We start from the raw sequence: 23,705 nt of genomic DNA on the forward strand, positions 1-23,705 counted from the left end.
GCTAAGGTTAGATACCAAGTTCTCTTAATTAAATTTTACTCATATGGCAGACAAACAAAACCTAGCATTTGTGACTCTTAGGCAGACCATTTCATTTACCTTTCTTCAGAATTCGGTCACCTCCTCCTGCCTTTGTTTCTTTTCTCTCCTCTCCTCACCCCACCACACACACACACACACACACACACACCCCGCCCAGACTTTTCAGTTGTTTTATGCGGGAACATAGAAACTGTCAATAGAGAATTTGCAGTACACTTTGTGTAGATGCCAGTTACAATGCCAGTAAATTGGCACTCACATATTATACTTTCCACTTCACTTGAAAAATACACAGCCCCCTTCACCTGGGTTTATTCCATTAGCCCAGTGTCAGTGATTTTTATTTTTAATTTAGGATGTATTTGTTAACTTAATGCTATATTGTTGAATAGATGAGGTCAGTGTCACCTGAATAAGAGCGTCCTCCCCATCTGCCGTTCCTGGCTTTATCATCCTACTGCTGCCTGACATTTCTATCTGAGGAAAGCCTTGGAAATGCAGGGGAGGGGGGAAGTCATATTGGTTAGAGGCATTGGGTGAGTATAAACTAGCTTTCAACACAAAATGTGTTATGAAAAATGCTGAAAGAGAAATACTGAATTTTCTTGAATCATGGGTAAGAGGGAATTCAGGAGGACTGACTGGGATTGCCATTTGAAGGAAAAAGTATTGTTCTTTCCCCATACTTCAGAAGGGTGAATTGAAAACTGCTCTCACACTTAAATAGAATTAAAAAAAGTAAAGGAGGCTTTTAAAACAAATTTCCAAAGTAACTACAGTGTTGGTAACTTTGTTATTTATAAAAGTGCAGTATGCTACAATAACCAAGAATGCATCTTTGTTGCTTTGTTAGAGAACAGTAGAACAGAATCAGGAAATACCTAGTAGGTTTTGCGCAACCAAAACTGCTGTTGACTTTACTGCGTGGTTATCAATGGCAGTGGCCATTTTCACAAAAAGCATATTGCATAAGGAATTTGGGATTTGGCTAACATTAATTATCCCTCCTTCACTACTTCTGCATGTAATGTTAATTTATGCTCAATAGATACCATCTCCAGCGGGGAATGAATACTGCCTGGGTGGGAGTTTTGCAAGATGCATTCTCCTGACATCCGTTTCCATGCCAAAGGGGCACATCTGCTCCAACGTAACTGAAAGGACAACGTCTTGACTCCCCTCCATAGCTCCTCAGCTCAGCTGACTGCAGATCTGGGTGGAGCCAGGGCAATACTGATTTTTCTAATGTGACTAATTCTTTTCTGATCACTGCACTTTTTTAAGTCCTTGGCATTTTGTCTCCTGTACCGTAACACACTGAACAGTTTCCTGCAGGCAACTTTTTCACACCTTGCACTTCCTACACTTTGTCTCTTGTTCTTCATCTCCTTCTCCAGTGTGTGTCTTGACACTAAAAGGATGTCCTCATTCTTGATTCAGAACCCCTGAACATCTTCTGTTTCCTTCAGCAAGTTAGTTATGAAGACAAAATAATATTAAAATGAACCTTCCAGTGTTTTATTCTGTGCTCTCAGGCTTAAGCAGTGTCCTCCCAGCAGTCCTTGATCCATACTTGCTTTGTATCACAATATTTTAAGCTTTTAGGTGCACAAAACACATCAAAATCTTCCAATAACTTTTTTTACCCCCTATGTGTATGTGATTTGGGGGAATATACATGATTTATGAAAAGGATATCATTAATATGCAGTGTAGTCACTTTTGGGGGGGGGGGGGGGGAGAGAAATGCTTCAAGTGATCTGTGTAAATCCCTTACATCTTTTTTTTGGTTTAAAAGTCTCACATCATTCATAACTTCATTTCCAAATGGCTTTATGATTTAATAATTCTATATGCCACATACAACTTTCTGAAGCTCTTGTGTAGACATTACCTAATTAATTTTAAAATCTTGGAAACATCAAGCTTTGTTCTACATTGTTCTACATGCACCATTTGTAAATAAATTTGCTGAGAGCTTTCTTTTATTCCTCTGACCAGCTCGTTATCTTGATGTTTTTGTACTTCTCTGCCAGAATAAATGATACCTTATATACAGCACAAAGAATAGGAGCTTCTGGAGTAAAAATGAAAAAGAAACTTCGGGGAAGGGGAAACACATTATAAAATGTCCTAGCAGATCCCACTGCTGTTGTTGTTGCAAATATCCTGCTGTAAGAATTTGTTGCTTCTTTTGGGTGTTTAATTTGAGGCTTGATGATTCTGTCTTTGCAGACTGTGACAGAGAAGCACAAGCTAAATGTGCCTGAGACAATGACTGAGGTCCTGGATGTTTCAGACGAAGAAGGTGAGCAGCTTTGCTAAATTCCTGCCATATCACTTATATAACCTGTAACACAGGCTTCAGATAGCTGCTGAAGTACTTTGCCATCTTCATTTTGTAGTGCTTGAAATGAAGTTCTATGTAATGGCCTTTTCTAATGATGTAATCACTATGGCATTTGAATAAAAATGCCCAAAGTTGACCCAAAGGAAAATTCTGGACCCTTCATTCTTTTTCAGAAAATGTTTATCTGAGCCAAGTCAACAAATTAGTACATTTCTCGACTTGAGATTTTAGAATTCAAATGTAGAGCTGTCACATGTAGATCTCGGTAGATCAATTCAAATTGTAGAATTCAAATGTAGAGCTGGGTTTGGCCCTCCCAGAAAGAGGAATCTGATCAGTAAATGTTTTGGATCAATGCCACCTATTGCAGATACATATATCTAAGAGTCCTGCCTAATTGGAAACATATGTGTAAAGATGCATAAGGTGGAAGGTGAGGAGACTTTTCCCTTGAGGGAGCTTTTGGCACACACGACTCTCAGATACGGCTTGACATGAAGTATCAACATGCTAATAGGTTTGGCACTTTGGTTTCAGAGTCTGTTGTATGTGCAGACAGGAGGCATATGTTGTATGTACTGCCCATATGCACATATGTTGTAAGTCCCAAGAAAGTGTCTGTGAATTGGAGGGATTGATGAAGTACCATGGTTTTATACAGCACAGAATGAAGGAAATGGCTTTAAAATATCCCATTCTAAAAGGACACAAATGACTTCTTCTGAATTTTAATCACAGGCATCTTATAAATACACACACATTTGCAAGAATTTTCTACGTTCTTTTTTACTCTTGTCAGTGTTAATTAATATTACAGTATCTTACACATGCCATTTTATGGTTATTAATTCATGCAAATAATTGGTAGAGTGACTAGTTTCAGAAAGTCATAGGGATTTAGTAACACAGGCTGCAGGGTTGGGTTATTTTCTTTTACAAAGAATATAAATGCACTTGTGGTTCTAAATGGGACTGGATGTTAATGGCATTCATGTTCCTAAGCTGCTTGTATTACTTTTCAAGATGGGATTTATGCTGATAAATGTATTACACTCTTGAGGAACTATGACACCTAGGCTTTAGCTACTACTTTTTCTTTAATGCTTGCAAAGCTGCAAGTAAGTGTGATTCAAAAGAAATTATTATTTTCTGCTGCATCATGATCAGGGAAATTATTTCTCAGGCATAGTTTTGATACATTTCCCCTATTTGACAAACATGTAATTACGCATGTGATTATTTGCCTTAACATTCTTATAGCCTTGTGTTCATTTTGCTGAATTTTCTCCCAGTCTTTTTAAGTACTACTTAACTGTCTTTAAATTCAGAAATTTGTATGTTGTACAGCCTTTAAACACTCTGATGATGAACGCTTCAGTGATGGTGAAGCATATAATGGCACAGGTGCTGCTAGCAGAAGTTCCTGGAGTAAGACTGACAAACTTTCTGGTTTTTGTTTAACTCAAATTGTTTTATATTTTGTGTTGAAGCAACATGAATTTGCTTAATCCAGGTGCCTAACACCGCTCCTTTTTGTTACTTTTGAAGTGTGGTTGTGTGTGTGTTTCCTGAAAGGTGGGAGGAAGAAGGGAAGCAAGAAAATCCCAGATGTATTAATTGTATCTGGAATATGTTGGCAGAACTTACTGTGGCCATCCAGCATGACTAATGCTCTCCAGTACTTTGAATTAACATTCTCTGCTTTCTGTTACCATCTGACATCTCCTGTTTGTCAATAGCCAGCATATACAACACAGGTACTCTGGCATGTTGCTGCTCAAGGCTCAGTACTGAGCACTTCCACTGATGTATGCCTCTGTGATCCCACTGCAGGTTTTTAAGCAGGTTGGTCAGTTAAAACACTTCATGCTGTTGTCCTTGTAAAACCTGTTTCTATAGGCAAAACGTTCAGGATGTTGTGAAAATTCCTAATGTAGATGGTACTTGTCAAAGGAACTTAAAATGGCTTGGGGCAGGAAGACTGCAGAACTGTTTTAATAACAAGGATGAAGCTTTCAGTGATGCTGTAGTCTTTATAAGAGGCTAGCAAACAGATTTCTTTAATGCTGTGTTTCTAGCTGCTTTAAAGTGATATAATATGTTCTGAAATAAATTAACATGACACAGTAAACCTGACAGCTGTATTATGAAGCTGAACACAAGAAGAATACTTGAGCAAATAAGTATTTCAGGTTCCATTGCTCATCACTGGAGATAAGTATTTTGTCTGTGAGGCAGTTATATCTCATAGTTGTATGATGTTAGGTTAATAATATTGTATTCATATTCCTAAAATAGAATCAAGTGCAATGGCCAATCTTTGCAATATAAAATAAACGACCTTGCAGTCTATCAAATAGCTCACTTGATATGTGAGGTCCTCCTCTAAAAATATTTTAAAATATTTTGAATGGATTGAGAGTCCCACTAGTTCTTTTCATATAGCATTTGTATGTTTACTAATTTGTATTATTATTCAGAATTCTTTACCTTTTTCTTTACCTGAAAAAAAACTAGTCTTTGAACAGAAACAGATTTTTTTAAAAAACAAGAAAACTTTTTTTTTTTTTTTTTAAATTAGATTACCGTGTTTGAGCTGATAAGTATCAGAGCTAAGTAGAAGCGTGTTGTGTATTGTTAAGGAAAAGAGAAGCATAAATGCCAGTAACAGATGCAATGAAACTGGATTCATAAGCTTTTGTGCAAGGAACATGGAAGAAGTGAATAAAAGGAAACTTCATAGGCTAGGAAAAACACGATTATAGAAAAATCCTACCTCATTTGCTGTAAGCCTGTTATGTGGTCCTACGTGTATTAGATATTTTGTGCCATTAATAAGTGTTTCCTGCTTTGTGACCATCAAGGCCAAAGATGTATCAGCACAGTTTTATTAAGCAGTTTATTCATACAACACCATGGAATACACACATGCACATGTGTGTTACTGTACTGTGTTTGTACAATAGTCTGCAATGAAAACTACTGAGGGATAATCATCCATTGTTATTTGCTCAGTGCATTTGCAGTACGATCACTGTTCAGAAGACAATGGCCTGATCTTGCAGGAAAGATTACGTAGAGTTTCTCCTTGAGAATGTGAATTACCCTACAGATTACCCCAGGACTAGCTGTTGAGTGTTGTGGTTTCTGAAACACCTATGTCAGCAGAAGTGTTTCATGTGGACAGAGTTGTGTTAAAAACCCTGTGAATTTTTACCATTGTGTCTGGCTTAGCTGTTTGTGTTGCTACAAAGTTTGGTTTCTTTAAAGCTGTTGCCACAGAAGAAGCCATTTGCACCTGAGGGATACTTACAGCAGTAAAGGGCTGTTGCTGCAACACATCTTGTGAAATGTATTTTAGTGTCACCTACAGAATTAGTGAAATTAGAATCATAGAATCATAGAATAGTTAGGGTTGGAAAGGACCTTAAGATCATCTAGTTCCAACCCCCCTGCCACTGGCAGGGACACCTCACACTAAACCATGTCACCCAAGGCTCTGTCCAACCTGGCCTTGAGCACTGCCAGGGATGGAGCATTCACAACTTCCCTGGGCAACCCATTCCAGTGCCTCACCACCTTTACAGTAAAGAACTTATTCCTTATCTCCAATCTAAACTTCCCCTGTTTAAGTCTGAAACTGTTACCCCGCGTCCTATCACTACAGTCCCTAATGAATCCCACTTCCCAAGCGTCCTTATAGCCCCCCTTCAGATACTGGAAGGCTTCTATGAGGGCTCCACACAGCCTTCTCTTCTCCAGGCTGAACAGCCCCAACTTTCTCAGCATATCTTCTTATGGGAGGTGCTCCAGTCGTCTCATCATCCTCTTGGCCCTCCATGTCCTTTTTATGTTTAGGACACCAGAATTGTACACAATACTCCAAGTGAGGTCTCACAAGAGCAGAGTAGAGGTGCAGGATCACCTCCTTCGACCTGCTGGTCACGCTCCTTTTGATGCAGCCCAGGATACGGTTGGCTTTCTGGGCTGTGAGAGCACACTGCCGGCTCATTCTTTTTCTCATGGACCAACACCCCCAAGTCCTTCTCCACAGGGCTACTGTGAATCTTTTCTCCACCCAACCTGTAGCTGTGCCTGGGATTGCTCCACAATCAACTGTTGAGCAACTGTTAAGCACAAGCAGATGTTTCTGTTAGGGCTGAGTCAGTATAGGCACACAGGAAGATCTAGAAAAGGCAGGAACCATTTTTTTTTCTTCTTATTCTCCCATGTATTAATATTGTATTGAGAAGCATGTAGCTGCTCCTCTGTACTCATTCCATGCATTATTTTTGTGGTGTTAGGGCTGCACAGGCTGTGGATGGTTTGTTTTTGTGACTCCCGTGTGAGATAGTGCAATAATGAAGGGCTGTATACAGAGGATACAAGGGCAACCAGTAAAACAGGTTGTTGAAGAGCTCTCATTTGTGTCTGTTTGGGCCTGCTCATCTCCTGCTCTTTTCTCAGTCCAGTTAACTTTCAAAAGCTCTGGTTTCACTGTCTATTTGAGACTGAAGTTCTGGCTGGTGCACTTTCCCACATCCTCCGTTATGTCAGCACAAATGTTTCACCATGTGGTGAACCAACCCAGAGAACTCATCTGCCTGAAAATTAATCTTTTTGTTCTGACAAATTGTTTTTCGGCCAGACTATTTTTGCAGGTAGAAGGGAGTAGAAAGGCTGAAGTAGAAGGTGAGACACCATTGTCAGAAGCAGCATGGCCCTGAGATGGCTACCATAAAGGTCAGTTCCCACTGCAAAGTAATTAATGCTGACATTTCAATTTCAGAGAAGGGATAGACAAATGCTGAGTGAACGATCATGTGCAAATAGCCAGTGGAGCCTCAAAAATCAGCTGGAATCACAATGTCCAAAGAACAAAAAGTTACTTTTTCCTGAGGCATGCTTGTCTAAAAGTTGCTAAAGAGCCAGGCCTATGCCTGGTTGAGACACAAGGTGATCTTGTTGTTGGTTTGTTGGGTTTTTTTTTTTAACTTTCTTTCTTTAGAGAAAATTACAAATAATAAAGTCATCTTAGAGAAAAGGTGATGAGGACGTTGAATTTGCTGAAGTGTTTCTGAAAATGGAAACAGCATCATCACATGTCCTTAGATAATTTATAAAATAAAATATACATTAATGTGTAAATGAAATGATGACCCGCTACCGGATTTTTGTGTTTTACCTCTTACAGAGTTGCTTTGTTTTCTCCTTCTTAGTTTTAAAGCTTACTCAAAATCATGATGCTACATCATTCAAGCATATTCAGAGGACTGGTATCTGTATAAAAGTGGGGTTTGCTGTCCCTTCATGAATGTGCAGCAGTGACAAGGTAGCATATCTGTGAATTATGCACCACTTAAGGACATCAAAAATGTGATCTTAGATACCAGAAAGCAGTTCACAGCTAATCCATACCTGATTACAAGGGAAAAAAAATCAATTTTGTTATTATAAAAAGAAGTTTTCAGTGTAGACAATTTTTTTTGCAGTGTGGAGAAACAATCCACAAAGGGAACTTCCATCCTGCTTATTAAGTCCAGTTCAGACGCACATTCTCAAAGGACTGAGGAGTTACTATTTTACAGACAGACACACCAACAGGGTTCAGGAATTTGTTTTTGTCACTGTTGATAATTCCCAAATGACTCTATGGAAGTCACTCCAGTTATCCTGGTCTTCCAGCTGTAGAATGAGATAATGATAAGCTGCTCTGCCTGGCATGTTGGGAGCTGTGAAGAAAATGCCACATTTATCTGTTTAATCTACCTTTGCTTGCCTGGAACTAACTGGCAACCTAGTTATTGTTCCTAATGTTCTTCTTATTAAATGATAATATGTTCTGCTACCCAAGAATATTGTCTTGTCAAAGTGTATAGCTTCTATTTGTGGTAACCATAGCTTGCACTTTGATAAGCAGACTGAATTCCTTATTAGTATCTATAACAGCAGGAAACAGTACTGAAATATGATAGTGTATTTGCCAAGTGCCTCCACACATGGCCTTAGAGTACACTAACACTACAGCGTATGTGTGCAAAAGGATCAGTTATGTCTGGGCAGAATTCATTGCTGTTGTACATAGTTCCATTGAAGTAGTGGCTTAAGTAGCTGGAAGATTTCAGTAATAACTTTTCTTAAGTAAACCTGGAAGTTAAAGCTGCAGCCTTTGACTGTTCTGGGTTAGGCTTAAGTAAGTTGCTACAATTTAAAACATGGTGAAGTCAGAGTAACACCACTGAATTAATTCATACTCTAAATTAAACATCTTATAACCAGTAGTATAAAATGTAGCCAAAGGTTGTTGATTTACAGGAGGAATCAAAAGCTGTGTATTGAGAATACAGGTGAAACCTTCTTTAATGAAATCTGTGCTCAGGAACAACTAGCTGGTGAATAAGAACTGGTTCTTAAAGAAATTGCTTATTATAACCTGCACAGAAATTATACCACTGCTTAATTCCCATTTCCTAGAAAAATGCATGCTTAGATGCCATGTAAAGTTTGTTATGCAGTTTCTTGCTGGTACATTTCAAGAAGGTCATCCAAGATGAAGGGAAATTCTTCTCTGGAAAGCTGCTTTTGTTTACATGATGTTGCTGAGATTACTTTTTTTTTTTTCCCCTTCCCTGAGGAAAGCGATAGTTGATTTGTTTTTGTTAGTTTTTTGTTTTTTTTTTTTTTTTTGGGGGGGGGGGGGTTTGTTTGTTTGGTTTGGTTTGGTTTTCTTTTAAGCGCCAGATGTGCAAATGAAAGGAAATCTAGAATAACAGAATCGTTAGGGTTGGAAGGGACCCTCATGTCTTGTCAATATAGAAGGTTCTCAATATAACCGTTAGCTGTTCATTTTTTGTCTTCTAACTTAATTGACATTGTTGCTAAGAACGTGAAAAAAAAATAATAAAGACTTACTTGGCCTGTTTCACTGAAATCTTTCACAGAGAATATAGCTTTTTAAAATATCTGATCTTTTCATTGGGAAGAAGTTAAATTATTTTACTTTTGTTGAGGTAGAACTGCTAAAGATTGCTGACTTGTGAACATTTTAGTTGAAAAATAAGAGATTGTGGTTAGCTTGCAAAAATGTTGGCAAAAGTTTCAGAGAAACTGCTGGTTTTTATTTGCATCCATGTTGTTGACAAAAAGTAGAATTGACCAGATTAGCACTAATAAATGATGCCAGTGACATTTGTAGGTGAAACCCAAACTACAGACACATATTTGTTAGTGCAAAGAAGGAATAACGTGGGCATGACCAGGAGACATTGCTGTATTGACTTGTATGTTATTTCCTAAATTGTAATTTTATGAGCAGTGTTGAGCACTAGATTATTTTCTTCAAAGATTGAAGTTATAGGGGATGCCTGCAATAGCTTGTTCATTGAAGTAAATCATAATCACCATTTTAAAAGTGGGAAATATATTTTTGACTGGTCTTATCCATCTGATCTAAATCTGTCCTTAAAGCTGCTGGATGTTATTCCTATTCATGATTGATAAGAACTGGTTGCTTTTACATTTGCATTAATCTTCATTAGTTAAAGATTTTATGTCTGCTGACAGTACTTACAGACATTCTGTGGGCAAAGTTGAGCTTTCCCAGTCAGAGGATAATTACCCATTCTGTGGGCAGCAGACATCTTGGGCTGTTGTTCCCTGGAACAACATGGCTCTGAAAGATGACTTGTGTGTGAGAATATAGGTGTTTTTAATGGCATTTCCTGCTCAGAATTCTGTGTGGGATTTGCTTTAGTGCTCCTCTTGAGTCTATGCAGAGCATTCATTCAAGTCCCAGTTTGACTATTCATTGTGTAGTAGTCCCACCACACCTCAGACTTCCAGCATGCCAGTTAGTATCAGTGACCTTCCAAACCTTCTGTGGCTTAGAGAGGCAGGGATAGTTTGTTCTGTCCAGTTCTAAAAGGCAGCACTTTTATTCTTTGCTATCTAGATCCAGCGTACCAACTTTATAAATACCGTAATAGCTACCTGTGAAACACTGAAATTCATTATGCAGCAGTTTACCTTGTGAGAAAACAAAATCAAGGCCTCACCCTCCACAGAGATACTGGAGGGTAGACATGAGATACGGGGTTTTGTGGGTTTGGTTTTTATTTTCTTTTTCTTTTTTCATTTGCTTCACTATCTGTCTGCAAGTACTGCATGGAGCTACCAGCAGCTGATATGATGATTCATGTGAAGTCATGTATCAGTATATGAAACCTCACATGAAACCCCGTTTCTCTGACTGGCTAACAAAAAAGAAATTTCAAGCACTGGCCAAAGTGTAATTCAGGGAAACTTATAGTATGTAGGGACCATTAAACAGAAAATTGATTTTAGGGAAGCAAAAGTGTACAAGGAAAGTGTCAGAGAAATTTTGTATTACACATTCCTGTAAAGATGCTTCAGGACTTATATATTCCATAAAAATTTGTGCTTGCCATGGTTGTCACTTCTCCATCTGTTACTTGTAAGGAGCGGCACTTACGTGGGGAGCTGTAGACTCATCTGCATGCTGCACAGAAAAGAATAATTTTGACAAATTCGCATAATTATATCTGGCTTTAAAAACATCAATTTCTGTCACTTTCTATTTCAGGCTTCCTTCCTCCCTTCCCTTCCCTTCCCTTCCCTTCCCTTCCCTTCCCTTCCCTTCCCTTCCCTTCCCTTCCCTTCCCTTCCCTTCCCTTCCCTTCCCTTCCCTTCCCTTCCTCCCTCTTCCCCTGTTAGTAAACCTCTGGAAGTCTGAAAGGCATCACTGAAGGAAGGTGTTAATTCAATTAAATAGAAGATAAATCACTAAGTGATTTGACTCATCAAAATCTGCCTGTAATTTCATAGATGGCCACTGCAAATCATGGAGCATCAACCTCAAGGACCATATTTGTCACAGACTGCTTATTCATTATTTCTGTCATTAATTTGATGGGGAATGTGATGGCAGATGAATGGACTCTAACCTCATTAAAAAAGACTATTTCTTGTACTGCCATAAAACCACCATCTGGTAGGCTTTGCTGTGTAAAGAAGCTCATGGTCAGCTGAATATGTAACATTTATGAATATGTAGCTTCTTTTCAGTAGATAACATGTCTGTGTATTTTTTAATTGACTGAGGCTCAGGAATTAGCTGTGTTAAAGTTATTCAATGACAACACACTGTTACTGGCAGGATGAATGTGTGCTTGTTACACAGACTCAGAGTAATTCCCTCCGCGTAGGTGCAATTGCCCTGCAAAGCAGGAAGTAAGATACGTGGATAACTGCAATTGTATGAAATGTTATATTGCTGCACCATCATTTAGGCTTAAATATGTACTTTTTTCCTTTCATATACTAGGAGGTGCTACTTGTTCTGGGAGTTCATCTCATTCAGGAAAGATGGAAGGGCACAAGGTGTTGGCGGGGAGTGAGTTTAACCTCTAGTTCACGTGCTCAATACTAGCATGCTAGCAAGTAAGCTGTAGTACCAGCAGATAAAAGGTCTGATGATATTGTGAAATACTCATGTATAGTTTGATTACTGTTTGCGTTTGACATCATATACACCAGCTTGTCTTACATAGACCCGTCATTGACAGCTCTCAGATGAGAGGCCAAAGCTGAAATAAGAGTAGAGTTTAGACCTATTTTTTAAAGGATGTGGGTGTGAAGGAAGTGGTGAAGATTTTGCCTTTGTTTCTAGTATAGATGGAATGTCTGGCATGATTATAAGTATCTAGTTTATTTGAAATATAACTTGAAATTCCTTTTACTGTTTGATTAACAATCCTGCCTTAATACCTTCCAAGTTTTTACTAAGCCCTGTGCTTTATAATGGGATATTCCCAGGACAACAGGAGGTATCATCTGTCAGAAGACAGGAAACATGCAATGATTAAATGCATTTTATTGTTTTATGTGAAACCGTGCCAGTTTCTCCCTCTTAATGTGGACAGATGGAATTTTCAACAGCTCTTGGTGTTACACGGAAAAGATTTAGACCTCATTTTTGCATATAGTGTTTGTGTCTACAAAAAAATCTTAAAAGCTCCCAAAGGTTATTTGGTTTTAGATGAGAAATTATAAATGTATTATTTATTAGCAGAATCATCAAGCTAGAAAAGCTTTTTTGATTTTTGCATGAAAATAGATATCAAGATTTCTTCCTTTTGTAGTGAGCATCTCTCCTATAGCTTGTAATACTGATAACATTTTGGACAGCTGGTAGAGGGAAGGAGGGAAGGTGCTCTACCAGAATTAGAAGCAGTAACAATAATTGTTTTATTAAGACTTTAAATAACACAAGTGGCATCTGTCCTGATGCCCAAATGAATTCTGTTTGAAGCAGCATGGATACTACTTGCCTACCCTTTATAACCCTTTGCGTTTCTTAGCATGCCAGGGTGCATTACTGCAGCTGGAATGAGTAGCCCCTGAAGACTTCCTGTGTAACAGTTGTAGTCATCTTCATGTAACTGAGCTTCAAGTTCTTGATGTTTGCCCATGCAGCTTAGAAAATGAGAAATTGTGAAGATTGCAGTGGGCCGAGTCATGCTGTGTGGTTCTGGGGGCCACGCCAAGGCTGTGGCAGTTTCATACCGCACTAGTTAACCATTGGGAAAACCTGAAACTGTGGAAACAGTGTTGCAAATGGGAAAGAAAAGAAACATCTACATACTGCTTGGCAATGTGAGCTGTTTTGTTAGTCTGCTGGGGAAAAGCAAACTGTGACTTCACATAGACAGAATTCCCTGGGGAAAAGAATTTTGTACCTAAGGAAAAAAAACAACCAAACAACACAATCCTGTTATTAAGAGTATATGCAAAAAGGTAACTATGTCAGATAACCAATGATCATTTAGGCTCTTATTCATTTTCAAGTACTTTTCTGATTAATGATCATTACTGTCTATGCATGTGAGCTTATTTTCATTTTCTGGATATTGACATGTTTTTGAAATAACAATATTTTTGCTGATCACAAAAGGATATTGGAACATGAGTGAGACAGCCTCATATCATGTGGAGTTTGGACAACGGAGTTTAAGTTAGGATTTGCAACTGTCAGGCATAAGGCCACAGGAAACACCTTTTCAGCTGAAAATACGTGGTTTAGGCAAGTAAGTGGTTGTATTTAATCATAAACTGGCAGGCTGTGATACAGTATAGTTGTGTCCAGAGAGCTAAAATGAGTAAGGGAACGGAGAGACCATGCTTTAGAGACTAGCAAAGAAATTTGGCCCTTACCAACCAGTAAGTGCAATAGGAAAAAATGAGATTAAATCTAATTCATTAATCATTTTGGTTTCAATATGTGTTTTTGTTTTGATCTTGCTTGATATGCCAATTTCATTAAATACATTAATTGCTTGTGATTTGCAGTGTTTCCTGAGTGGAAAATGCTTTCCTGTTTATTGTACCATCCAGCTGTTTGATTCCAGCATGGAAATGAAATAAACTTGTGTGTGTGCTTATCTCTGTCCCTTTGTGATTGGTTTAAAGGTGATGACACCATGACAGGAGATGGAGGAGAGTACCTTAGACCAGAAGACCTCAGAGAACTAGGAGATGACTCTTTACCAAGCAGCCAGTTCTTAGATGGTATGAACTACCTAAGGTACAGCTTGGAAGGAGGACGATCTGACAGGTATTTGCCTGAACGCATCCTTTCTTATGATAATTCTGCGCATATTTTGTTCTAAATATTTGAAATCCTGTTCTTGGGGACTGTTCTTTATCTAAGGGAGATATGGGATGCACTTGTCAACATTTCTTTGTTGAGTATGTCAGCGTGGCACTTGCCACATGGTAGGAATAAAGTCTGGTCAGGAGGAATATTTCCAGACCAGTCCAGAAGTGCATACAGTTGGCACTAATACTGTACTCAGAGTCTAGTGAAGACTTTGTGATTCTTATTTGGTTCTTGAAAAGGCATAGCTTGCTTTATTGTCTTGGTGGTCAGGCAAAGTATCTAGCTGTCTATGGAGAGGGTTTATGATTCATCCTCATCTTTTCTGGTCATGAGTCAGGATGGGTGGGATAGGTGGAGAGGGTGTTTTAGCATTAGGTAAGCTGGTTTTTTAGAGTAGTGCGCTAGCTATAGATATAAAGAAAGGAGCAATGCACTTGGTCATTCCATATCGGGTTGGCAGTGAGTATGTTTTTAGCAAGCACATTAGCTCTTTCTCTTCCATCATAGTTGAAGTAGCAGGAAAGAGAATAATTTTCCTTCTACTGGCACAGCACAGTATTGATGTTGTAAAAAAATAAATAAATAATTTGTATGTTCAGTTCAGAAAACTTATTGATTTGCTTATATTTGACAAGTTGAACTTAAGTCTTTTTTTCTCTTAAGTTTCTCATTTGTGGAATAATAATGCCTGTGACTTTAATTTTTTATTTTATTTTATTTTAATTATTTTAAAGAATGACACTATGGTATAAAAAAACCAAACAACGGAGCTCCCTTTTCAGGAGAAGAGTCTTTACTAGTAGGTATAAGTGCGGACTCAAACTGGCAGATTAACACCCACAGTTCTGGTTTACCCAGACATCCCTGTTTGAAAATGACAGTGTCTAGTGTAAGTCAGTAATGTCTCCAGGATTACTGCCTTCAGAATTAGGGTTCACTAAAAGGAAAAAAAAAAAAAAAAAAATGTTGAAGTCTTGGCAACAGAAGGAGTTTTTAACCTACCTCATTTTCCAGTCTTGATTTTTATTCTGGAAGTATTTACAAAGCTCAGTGAAATCAGTCAAATCCATTCTGTTTACTTCAGTAGGCTATGAATTGCTCCAGGAAGAAAAGATGTCAGGAAACAGTTTGCTTTGCCTCCCAGCATGTGTAAAGCCTTCAGCATTCAGGTCTTATGAGCTTGGAGTCTTTGTTGGTTTTTAGACAGCTCCAGTGAATCCACTGAAAACAAAGTGACGGTGTGGCTTTTTAAATGTTGGAGAATGTTTATGAACTACAGCAGGATGCTTACAAATCAAAACCTTTATCATGCCCCATTAGTGGTAATGAAATTTTTTTAAATTTTATTTTAAGTTGTATAGAAATGATTGGGGCAGGCAAGTGTCAAGCCAGTTTCTGCTCCCATTTAGAATATTTTAGGTTTTAAGTACAGTCAGTGAATATTAGTAGATTTTCACTGGCATGTAATTTATGTGTTTTATTTTGTGATGTATGAAAATCATTTCACATCCTGTATCAAGCATGATTATTTTGAGATGAAGCGAAATTCTAAAGGAAGAAAGAATAAGAGAAAAAAAGTACATTTTTCTGACTCCATGGTCTCATTTTCTGTCACTGTCAGGTTACTGGTTGTAAGAGATTTCACAGGGGCAGCTTTTTTTTTTTTTTTTTTTGCTTTTCTATTAATGTGATTTTTATTGTGTTATACTGGCTTTGATTTTTCAAGAAATTCATTAGAGCAAAATAGTATTAGTAGTCTAGACTCATGTAATCTTATGCATTAAACAATTTGATTTAAAAACATGTATTTTTCTTTCGTAACCATCTCCCCTATTTATTTTATTTTTCTGTCCCCTTCATTCTTCTTCATATGCTTTCATTAGCACCATGCCCAGGTAGGTATTACACAGCATGAAAATGTGTTGTCTCTATATCCTTCTATGGCACCTGTCTTTGTTCATCCATTTTGGAGGCCTGCTGTATGCCAGAAAGTTGATGTGGAGAACCAAGTGAACGACACTGCAGTTGGAGATAGTTATAGTTTCAAAGGAGTCTGATATGTAGTGGGAAATATGGATCCAGCTGCTCTGTCTAGAAAGGTCACAGTGTGACACAGCAACTGTCCCACAGAAACTTCCCTGGTTCTTATGAAGGAACTGTTAGCAAGGGTCAGGAAGGTTGCAGTAGATCACAACAGCCAGGAGCTGGCTGTTACCACGCTGCTGGGAAGCTTAGCCATTTTCCTTCTCTACATGGAGAAATAGTGATAGAATAAAAAATAAAGAGAATGGAGTACACTAGCTGGATTCTCCCTCTGGATATTGAGAGCCAGAGCTGAAACAGGCCATATCAGATCACCAGTATTTGAAAAGGCTCTGATTCATTTTACAACCTTTCCACCTTTCTGATGTATGGTAGGTGTGAGGAAGGTTTTCAGTCTTACTGAGAAATATTTTCAAGGCTGATTTAATGAGTTTTCAATTATACTGGTCTCTTTTCCCAGCTTCTGAAACAACATGCACTTCCCACAACAGGAGATACAGTCAAGTGGACTAGCAATTGCTAGAGCCCTGTCTAGGCTGGCAAATGTATGTGTAGTGCAACATGGTTTCTCAGTCACCCAGATTAGAAACTTGGCTAGAGCATGCTGCTCTTATTTTCTGGATACCACCTAGGCTTTTTTCAGGGCTTAGAAGAGGTGGCTGACACATGCCTGTGCATAACCTAATATGGATAAGACGTGCTCTTATGTTCAGGAGCTTTGTGGCATTCCTGGATTCCAAAATTCAGTCTCTGGGGCTGGGTACTGTTGACCCCACAAACCACGTGAATAAAGATTTATCAAACAGATTTGAAAAAAAAAAAGCCTGTATTCAGACATTAGTTGTATCTGTGATATAGGTTTGGGTTGGTTTTTGGTTTTTTTTTCCACAGGGTCCCTGAGGACTTATTACAATAATAAACAGTAAATTCTGTTCCATGCCACTGCTCTTCTGTAACTGGACTCTTGCTTGAATCAGTACCTTTATTTTTAAGCCTCAGAAGTGCAAACCTTTTAACTACTGGTTTAGCTGGTGCAGCACACAGAAGAGGAGCGATGTCACCTGAACACTAGTTTCGAAATTAAGTGTAGGACAAAATTAAAATTTCTAATGTACTGCAGACCACAGTCATGCTTGTGCATACCTTGCCTGTAGATAAAGTCTATACCCTCAATAGACTGGATATTTACTGGAGCTTGCATACAGGTGCAACATAGTGGCTTACTCGTAGTGGTGGCAGTAGCAGTGCTGGGTACTTGCAGGAGTATATGGACAAAATCACCTTACAGATAGATAACTAATCAGATCTAGTACATGCTTCCTTTCATTCAATATCTGTCCAGGACATGACATTAGCTGAATAGCAGAACCTACAACTTGGATGGCGAACCACTTACAAGCATTGCATGGCGCAAAAAAGCAGTTCTGAAAGTGTCAAACATTGCAGTGAATCAAGGATAACGATGGCAAATGGGGTCTGCTACTGGGGTTTATTTTTCAACCAAAGAACAAACGTTCACTGAAGTACTCATGTTGTGAACAAGCAAGGTGTACTCTGCCTACCCAATTCACACTAAAATGTTTAACCAATATACTCTTCAGTCAAGATTCTGTTTCATGACATGTAAGAGATGATTTATTTTTTGTTTCTTTTTCTCAAGACTTTCCTAAGGCTCGTACTTGTGTAATACCTGTCGTTGCTTTCAGTTTTGCACACTCCATCTAGTATGCTAAATAGGCCATTGGTATAAGTCGGTGATCAATAGCATTGGTTATTCTTCAATGTCATATATTGTTAATAAAAATAAGAGAACCATTTCCCTCTAAAAATGCATCAGAAACTGATGGAGTGAGTGTAGCTGTTGTTAAAAAAGGCTTGCTGGTCTGAATCAGATGGTAAAAATTGATTTCCAACAAGATCTGCTCTTAAAGCACTTGAATCTTGTGTCCATAATGTACACGACTTTCTTACTGCTAACTGCTGCTAAAGAATTATCCCTTAAAATTTGATGTGTTGAGCTAAATGGCCTATTGTTCTGATCCAGTGCATTAGTCATGATAAACACTACTCATGGATGTGTAAGCCATGAAAAATAAACCATGTCCTTCAGTGACAGGTCCTATATTCCTCAAGGTACAGAACAACATCACAGAGTACACATACAACATCGGAAGGTGGTTGATCTGTTTTTTAAAAAATCACTATTGTAATACTGCTGCTGGTAATTATTTAAAGGACAAAACTAGTGCTGTTTGGTAGCAGAAACCCCGTTTACCTCAATATGTCCTTCTGTGGTGTCTTATTTGTCTTTTTTTGCCTTTTTGCTAGCGTATACTGCAGTTACATTCTGAGCCAGTGCTTGGAAGCAGCTTATTTACAGCCTTGCATCTCCCATTGCTACAGCAACCAGTTTTCTGAAGGGCTGTGTGTACTTACAAAGACAGCACTGCTCACATTTGGACTTCCTCTCTAAAGATGCTGTTGGCATAATGAGAATGAGTTTTGTTTCACACAGGAGCTTGCGGCTGGCCACAATTCACCTTGCTGTGTGTACCTTCCAGGGGACAACATCAAGCTTACTTATTTACAGTCTTAAAGGGAGAGAGTAATTCATAACAAAGCTTCAGAAAGGGTCCTTTCAGCTTTTTTTTTCAGTTATTAGCATTCTGGTTTTCCCTAATGGTGTGCTTTTGTGACTTTCTGGAAAAAGAACTTCTTTGGAGAGCCTTACTTCAAATAAATTAATGCTCTTTATTATAAGGAAACTATCATGCCACAAAGCCAAGTATAAAGTATTTGTGAATATAAAATAAACTGTCATCTAGATTAATCTTTAGGTTCTGCATTTTGAAGCAGATCAGTCAGTCAAAAGACTTTGTGGCCCTTGGTCAGCAACGTAGCATACCACAGATTTGCAAAGCCCTGTTTTTTCCCCTGTAACTTTTACTCCCCCTGGAAGCTGCATCATATTGCTAATAGCATGCTTTTTTCATTCTCCCACTCGATCTATCATGAAACCGTTACAACATCATCTGTGCTGCTGATGCATTGCTCTGGCATCCTACCAACCTACCAGCCTGCGATCCTTCAGTTCAGACAGGTCCCACACACTGAGCCATGTCTCCCATCTGAGGGACAGTGCCATGATTGACGACACAGTTGTAATCCCCAGCCAGCAGGTAAGCAAATTCTCTTTAAGTTCACTTATAAACACAGAAATATAAAAAGATTACAGTTTTAGTTGTACTAATAATACCATGTTGTGTATGCTGCTTTATTTTAATATAAATCTAATTTCCATTGATATTTAATAGTGTATTATGCTGTGCAATATTAAACTGTACTCCAACATAAATGGCTAAGCTGTGTGAATATAGTAGAGGGACTGTCTTCATAACATTCTCCAGATTAACTGATTTTTGAATGATACTAACAGCCATTGGGCTAAATATTCAGGTCATTTAATGAACTCAAGGCCATTGTCCTCAAAGAAGCATGCTTGTAGTTAAACAAACAAGAAAACAGATTTTGGGAAATGCCCCTTTGGTAAATCAAAGCATTCATGTCACTGGAAACACTGACATATGATTACTTTGAGCAAGTACAAAATGTTCCAGTAAGTGGTTTCTAATATCTTAATGCTATTATTACTCTGTTCTCTTTAAAAATGTTTAAAGGCTTTAGGCATTACTATGCAAAATATATCTTCTTATTGTTTGATTGATGAATTGATTTTATTGTAGTAAAAAGAAGTTTTTTTTTGCTTACGAAGGTAACAACTGTGGTCAAAGAAGCTGAAAGGAATTCATATCGCTTAAGCTGGGGCCCTGAAAACTTGGACAATGTGGCTCTTTCTTCCAGCCCTATTCATTCAGGGTGAGTATATCAATTAGCTTTATACTGAAAAAAGAGAAACAGAATACCTACAATGGCAGCAGCTTCAACTGATGCTTAACCACGCGTCATATTTTAATTCATTGCCTCTGAGAGCTGTCAGTAACTTGTTATGATCTCTTAGGCTCTGATGATCAAGCAAACCTGAGTGTCAAGACTATCCACTGAAATGCACTGAAAGAGCTTTTCGTCATGTTCAAGAGGAATGAGTTATTGACACATGGATTCATACATTTGTGTGGGTTTTATGGAGACATAAATACAGTGCCTTTTAAAAGTTGGTAATTAAAACCAAGGGCCTAATCACTCTAGATGATTAGTACTTCCTCTGCTAGTGAAGTAGTTTAGGTAAGCATCAGCTCTAGTGTTTGTCATGATTTAAATGACATGAACTGTGGAATGGACAAGCAACCTAATCATCATGTGCTTTACGATTATTTGGCCACTATATTTGTGTATTCTCACAACTGACTCTTTGTAAGCTTTTTCATTCAGGCAAGCTGACTGAAACAGAGTGAGAGAGGTCAAAATGCAGGCCCAGACAAATTCATACTTACAAAGTTTATCCTGGTTGCCTCAAAATATGGGTGCATTTGTTTTAAGTGCTCTTACTTACTGAATTTTAAGTGGTTTTATTCTTTACACTAAATTCTACACTTGTGTCCTGTTGTCAGATTTGATAAGGCATGTGCAGGTGAATTCATAAGAAACTGATTTAATGAAAAAGCATCTAATTTCTGTGGAGCTGCATTGTACGCAGCATGGCTGGACATCACAAAGAGAAAGATTTTATTATAAATTGCAAATGAATTTGCAACAATCTTGCAAGAGTCCATGTCTTTCAAAAAATAACTTTGGAGTCCCATTTGGAATGACAGTCCTGGTCTAGAAGAGAAACAATATTGTCTTATTGCAATTTCAAATTGACTGATTTGTGACACATATGAGAAGTTTGATTGTTAGTTGGTAGCAGGGTATTTGGCTGTGACCAGTGCTGTTTGGATTTGCTTTTCTTCAGATCCAAACTAACAAATCTAACAGAAATACTTAATATATGCGTTATGTATGGTTTATGTGTCTATATTTATGTCAGAATGTAAGCTTTAAAATTGTTTTGGCGGTTTATTCAAACCCTAAATAGTTCACAGACTGTTTCAAAAGGATGTGTTATTTTTCACTATCAGAAAGGTAGGTCTCACCAGTGATTGCAAAGGATAAACTAGATACTATCTAGGAGAGTGGCATTTATTTCTTGGATGTGCAGTCATTTTGTATTTTTCTTTTAAAAAATATTAGTGATATTTAGACCTTTCTGGATGACCAGGGTGCTAGTGGTAGAATAAGAATATTGGATTTTAATAGGAGCAATAATGTCTGCAGCCTTATAAAAAATAGTGACATTTAATATGACACAAATAATTATGTTCTTCTTACACTACCAACCAACTTGCCACTAAATATTGTAGTAAATAAACCTTTAGTAATGATTACTTAGCCTATGGGAAAGACTGTGCAACACTTCATTTTTATCTTGCTTAGACTTGTCCAGGTCATTAAGTTATCATAAACTGTTGGGTGCCTCTTGTTTACACCTCTTTTTTAGGAAAATACATTGACCAATAGAGTTCTGCTTGTGAGTCCTTATTTTAAAAGTGAAATAATCATAGAAGTACCGTGTGAGTGATTTTTGCATTTACTTAGCTGGAAAAAACAAGTACGTTTGTTATTTATGCCCCTCTTGTGACCTACACCCTCCTTCCTATGCAGACATGCTCCATTATCAGGTTCTTGTGAACTAGCAGCACTGCTGGCATTTCAGGTGCACGCACTGAAGTAGTATATATCTGTCATGAAAGAAAATTCTTAGTGTTGGAAAAGAAATCCTATATACATTGTTAGTGGCTTAAAGCAAGGATATGGCCTCAGTTTTGCCTGGGACACTGGAAATATATTAAATTTAGACCATGTTTTCATAAAGTAACACATCAGCAAAGCATTGAACAGTACTTTATTTGACACAGATTATCTTAATTTTGTATTCTGTGCAATCTGAAAAAAAAGAAGACAGTATTCTTAACCTGCAGCACTTCAGTGGCTAACCCCAGATTGGTGCTGAGTTCCTACTGATCTCCCATTGCAGGGGTGGATCACAGTGTAACACCCCCAAGGAAAAAGGTAAATCTAGAGAGGATTGTTCTTTTGGTGTGGTATTTCACAGATGTATATTTCACCCTTTGCATAACTAACCAAAACTTCTCCTATGCTTGAAATTTCAGAAGCGGAAAATGTTGTAACCATCCAGTTAAAATTTAAATAGAACTGTTGTTTCAGTATGTTGATAATTTCATCAATAAAGAAAGAAAAGCAAGATCTTTGGTTAGGGCCCTGGGCAGCTATTTTAAAAACAAGGAAATAAATATCTCTTAAGAGATAACACGTTTTTGATGCTCACCATCTCCTGGTCATTTTACATGCCCAGCAGTTTCCAAATAATTTCATACATTGGCTGAAGGAAAAAGTAGTAATTCCTGCATTTAAACTACTTGTCAGCAAATTAGATCCACTTCTGATAAAACTGTCTGATCTAACATGTTGAGCAAAGTTAAGAATCTCTGAATATGCCAGAAAGTTTGAGTACTAAATATCCAATAAGAGTTTTATTGCTTTGCTTAGTAATATTAAGGGGATATTACACATAATTTCCTGATGAAGTGTTATGACAGGCAGAACTAATATCTACATAAATGCAAATGCATTTTGCAGTTTTAGTCTCATACCTCACAATATCCTGTTGTAAAAGAGCACATATTTTCATTAAGTTGGAAGGCAAAAAACCACTGAACTGAAAGACTTCACTTGCAGCATTTAGATGTTGCTTGACAGTATCATGTTCTTGCCCCGCAGTAGTGAAGTGTGAATGGTAAAGGTAAGGCTGACTGTAGGATTTTAAAGTATAAATTATGTGCAAAACGATGTTGTTTTCATATCTGGCTTCTGGTGATACAGTGAAAAAAATTTCCATAATTTTTTTGTATAGCTTATATTTCTGAGAATTTTACTGACAAATATGTAAAGGTATGGTGGATAAGAGGCAAATCTGATACACTGTCAGGAACATGGCATTGTGAGGAAGGACCTCTTAGTTCATGATTGGTTTTTTTGTTCTAGAGCAAGATTTGTAGTAACTCTCCAGCTTTTCCAACTCTGACTTGCTTATGGTAAAACTTTGGTTTAATGACAAATATTGATTTATTTTATATAATTTTTTAAACAAATTTTTTACTAATTGGTGATCCAAGTGTGTCAGTACTTTTATCTGACAAAATTAAGTAGCTGGGTATTATTAGTGAGTCTACCTTTGTGGAAGTTGTTGCTTCCATCAGTGGAAAAGGGAGAAAGATAAGGGAGTGGGCAGCTTGAACTGTGACAAATAATGTGAATTATCATTCTTAGCTGCGTATCTGCAAAAAAGGAGGCTGGATCCTTGTTAACAAGGTAAACAAAATATATTTCAAGTGTTGTATTTTGAATCCATGATGTTGTTTTCTCCAGTATGAGATTAATTTTCTGGGTAATAGTTATGGAAACAGGACCTGGCAGCGACCAGCTGATAGTCATTTCTTAAATCTGAAAGTCTGAATGATTTCGAATTATACCATAGCCTTTATGACCTTTGTTCAGAAAGTCACAATCAGGCAG

The 23,705-nt window shown here is 37.8% G+C and overlaps 1 protein-coding gene across 11 annotated transcripts in view; it reads left to right on the plus strand.

Moving 5' to 3' along the window:
• The window catches only part of ANK2 (ankyrin 2), a 242,099-nt gene that overhangs the window by 162,116 nt on the left and 56,278 nt on the right, over positions 1 to 23,705 (plus strand). For 10 of the 11 annotated variants that reach the window (XM_065686177.1, XM_065686190.1, XM_065686159.1 and 7 more), the window contains 4 exons: positions 2,278 to 2,350; positions 13,880 to 14,024; positions 19,189 to 19,291; positions 19,885 to 19,988. In XM_065686177.1, the coding sequence (XP_065542249.1) occupies positions 2,278 to 2,350; positions 13,880 to 14,024; positions 19,189 to 19,291; positions 19,885 to 19,988 (425 nt within the window). Of the gene's footprint in view, positions 1 to 2,277; positions 2,351 to 7,086; positions 7,136 to 13,879; positions 14,025 to 19,188; positions 19,292 to 19,884; positions 19,989 to 23,705 lie in introns of those variants that run through there. The other variant, XM_065686200.1, reaches the window with a different exon arrangement.

The sequence above is a fragment of the Lathamus discolor genome, chromosome 1, assembly GCF_037157495.1.
Source record: "Lathamus discolor isolate bLatDis1 chromosome 1, bLatDis1.hap1, whole genome shotgun sequence".
In the NCBI taxonomy this organism is placed as follows: Eukaryota; Metazoa; Chordata; class Aves; order Psittaciformes; family Psittacidae; genus Lathamus; species Lathamus discolor.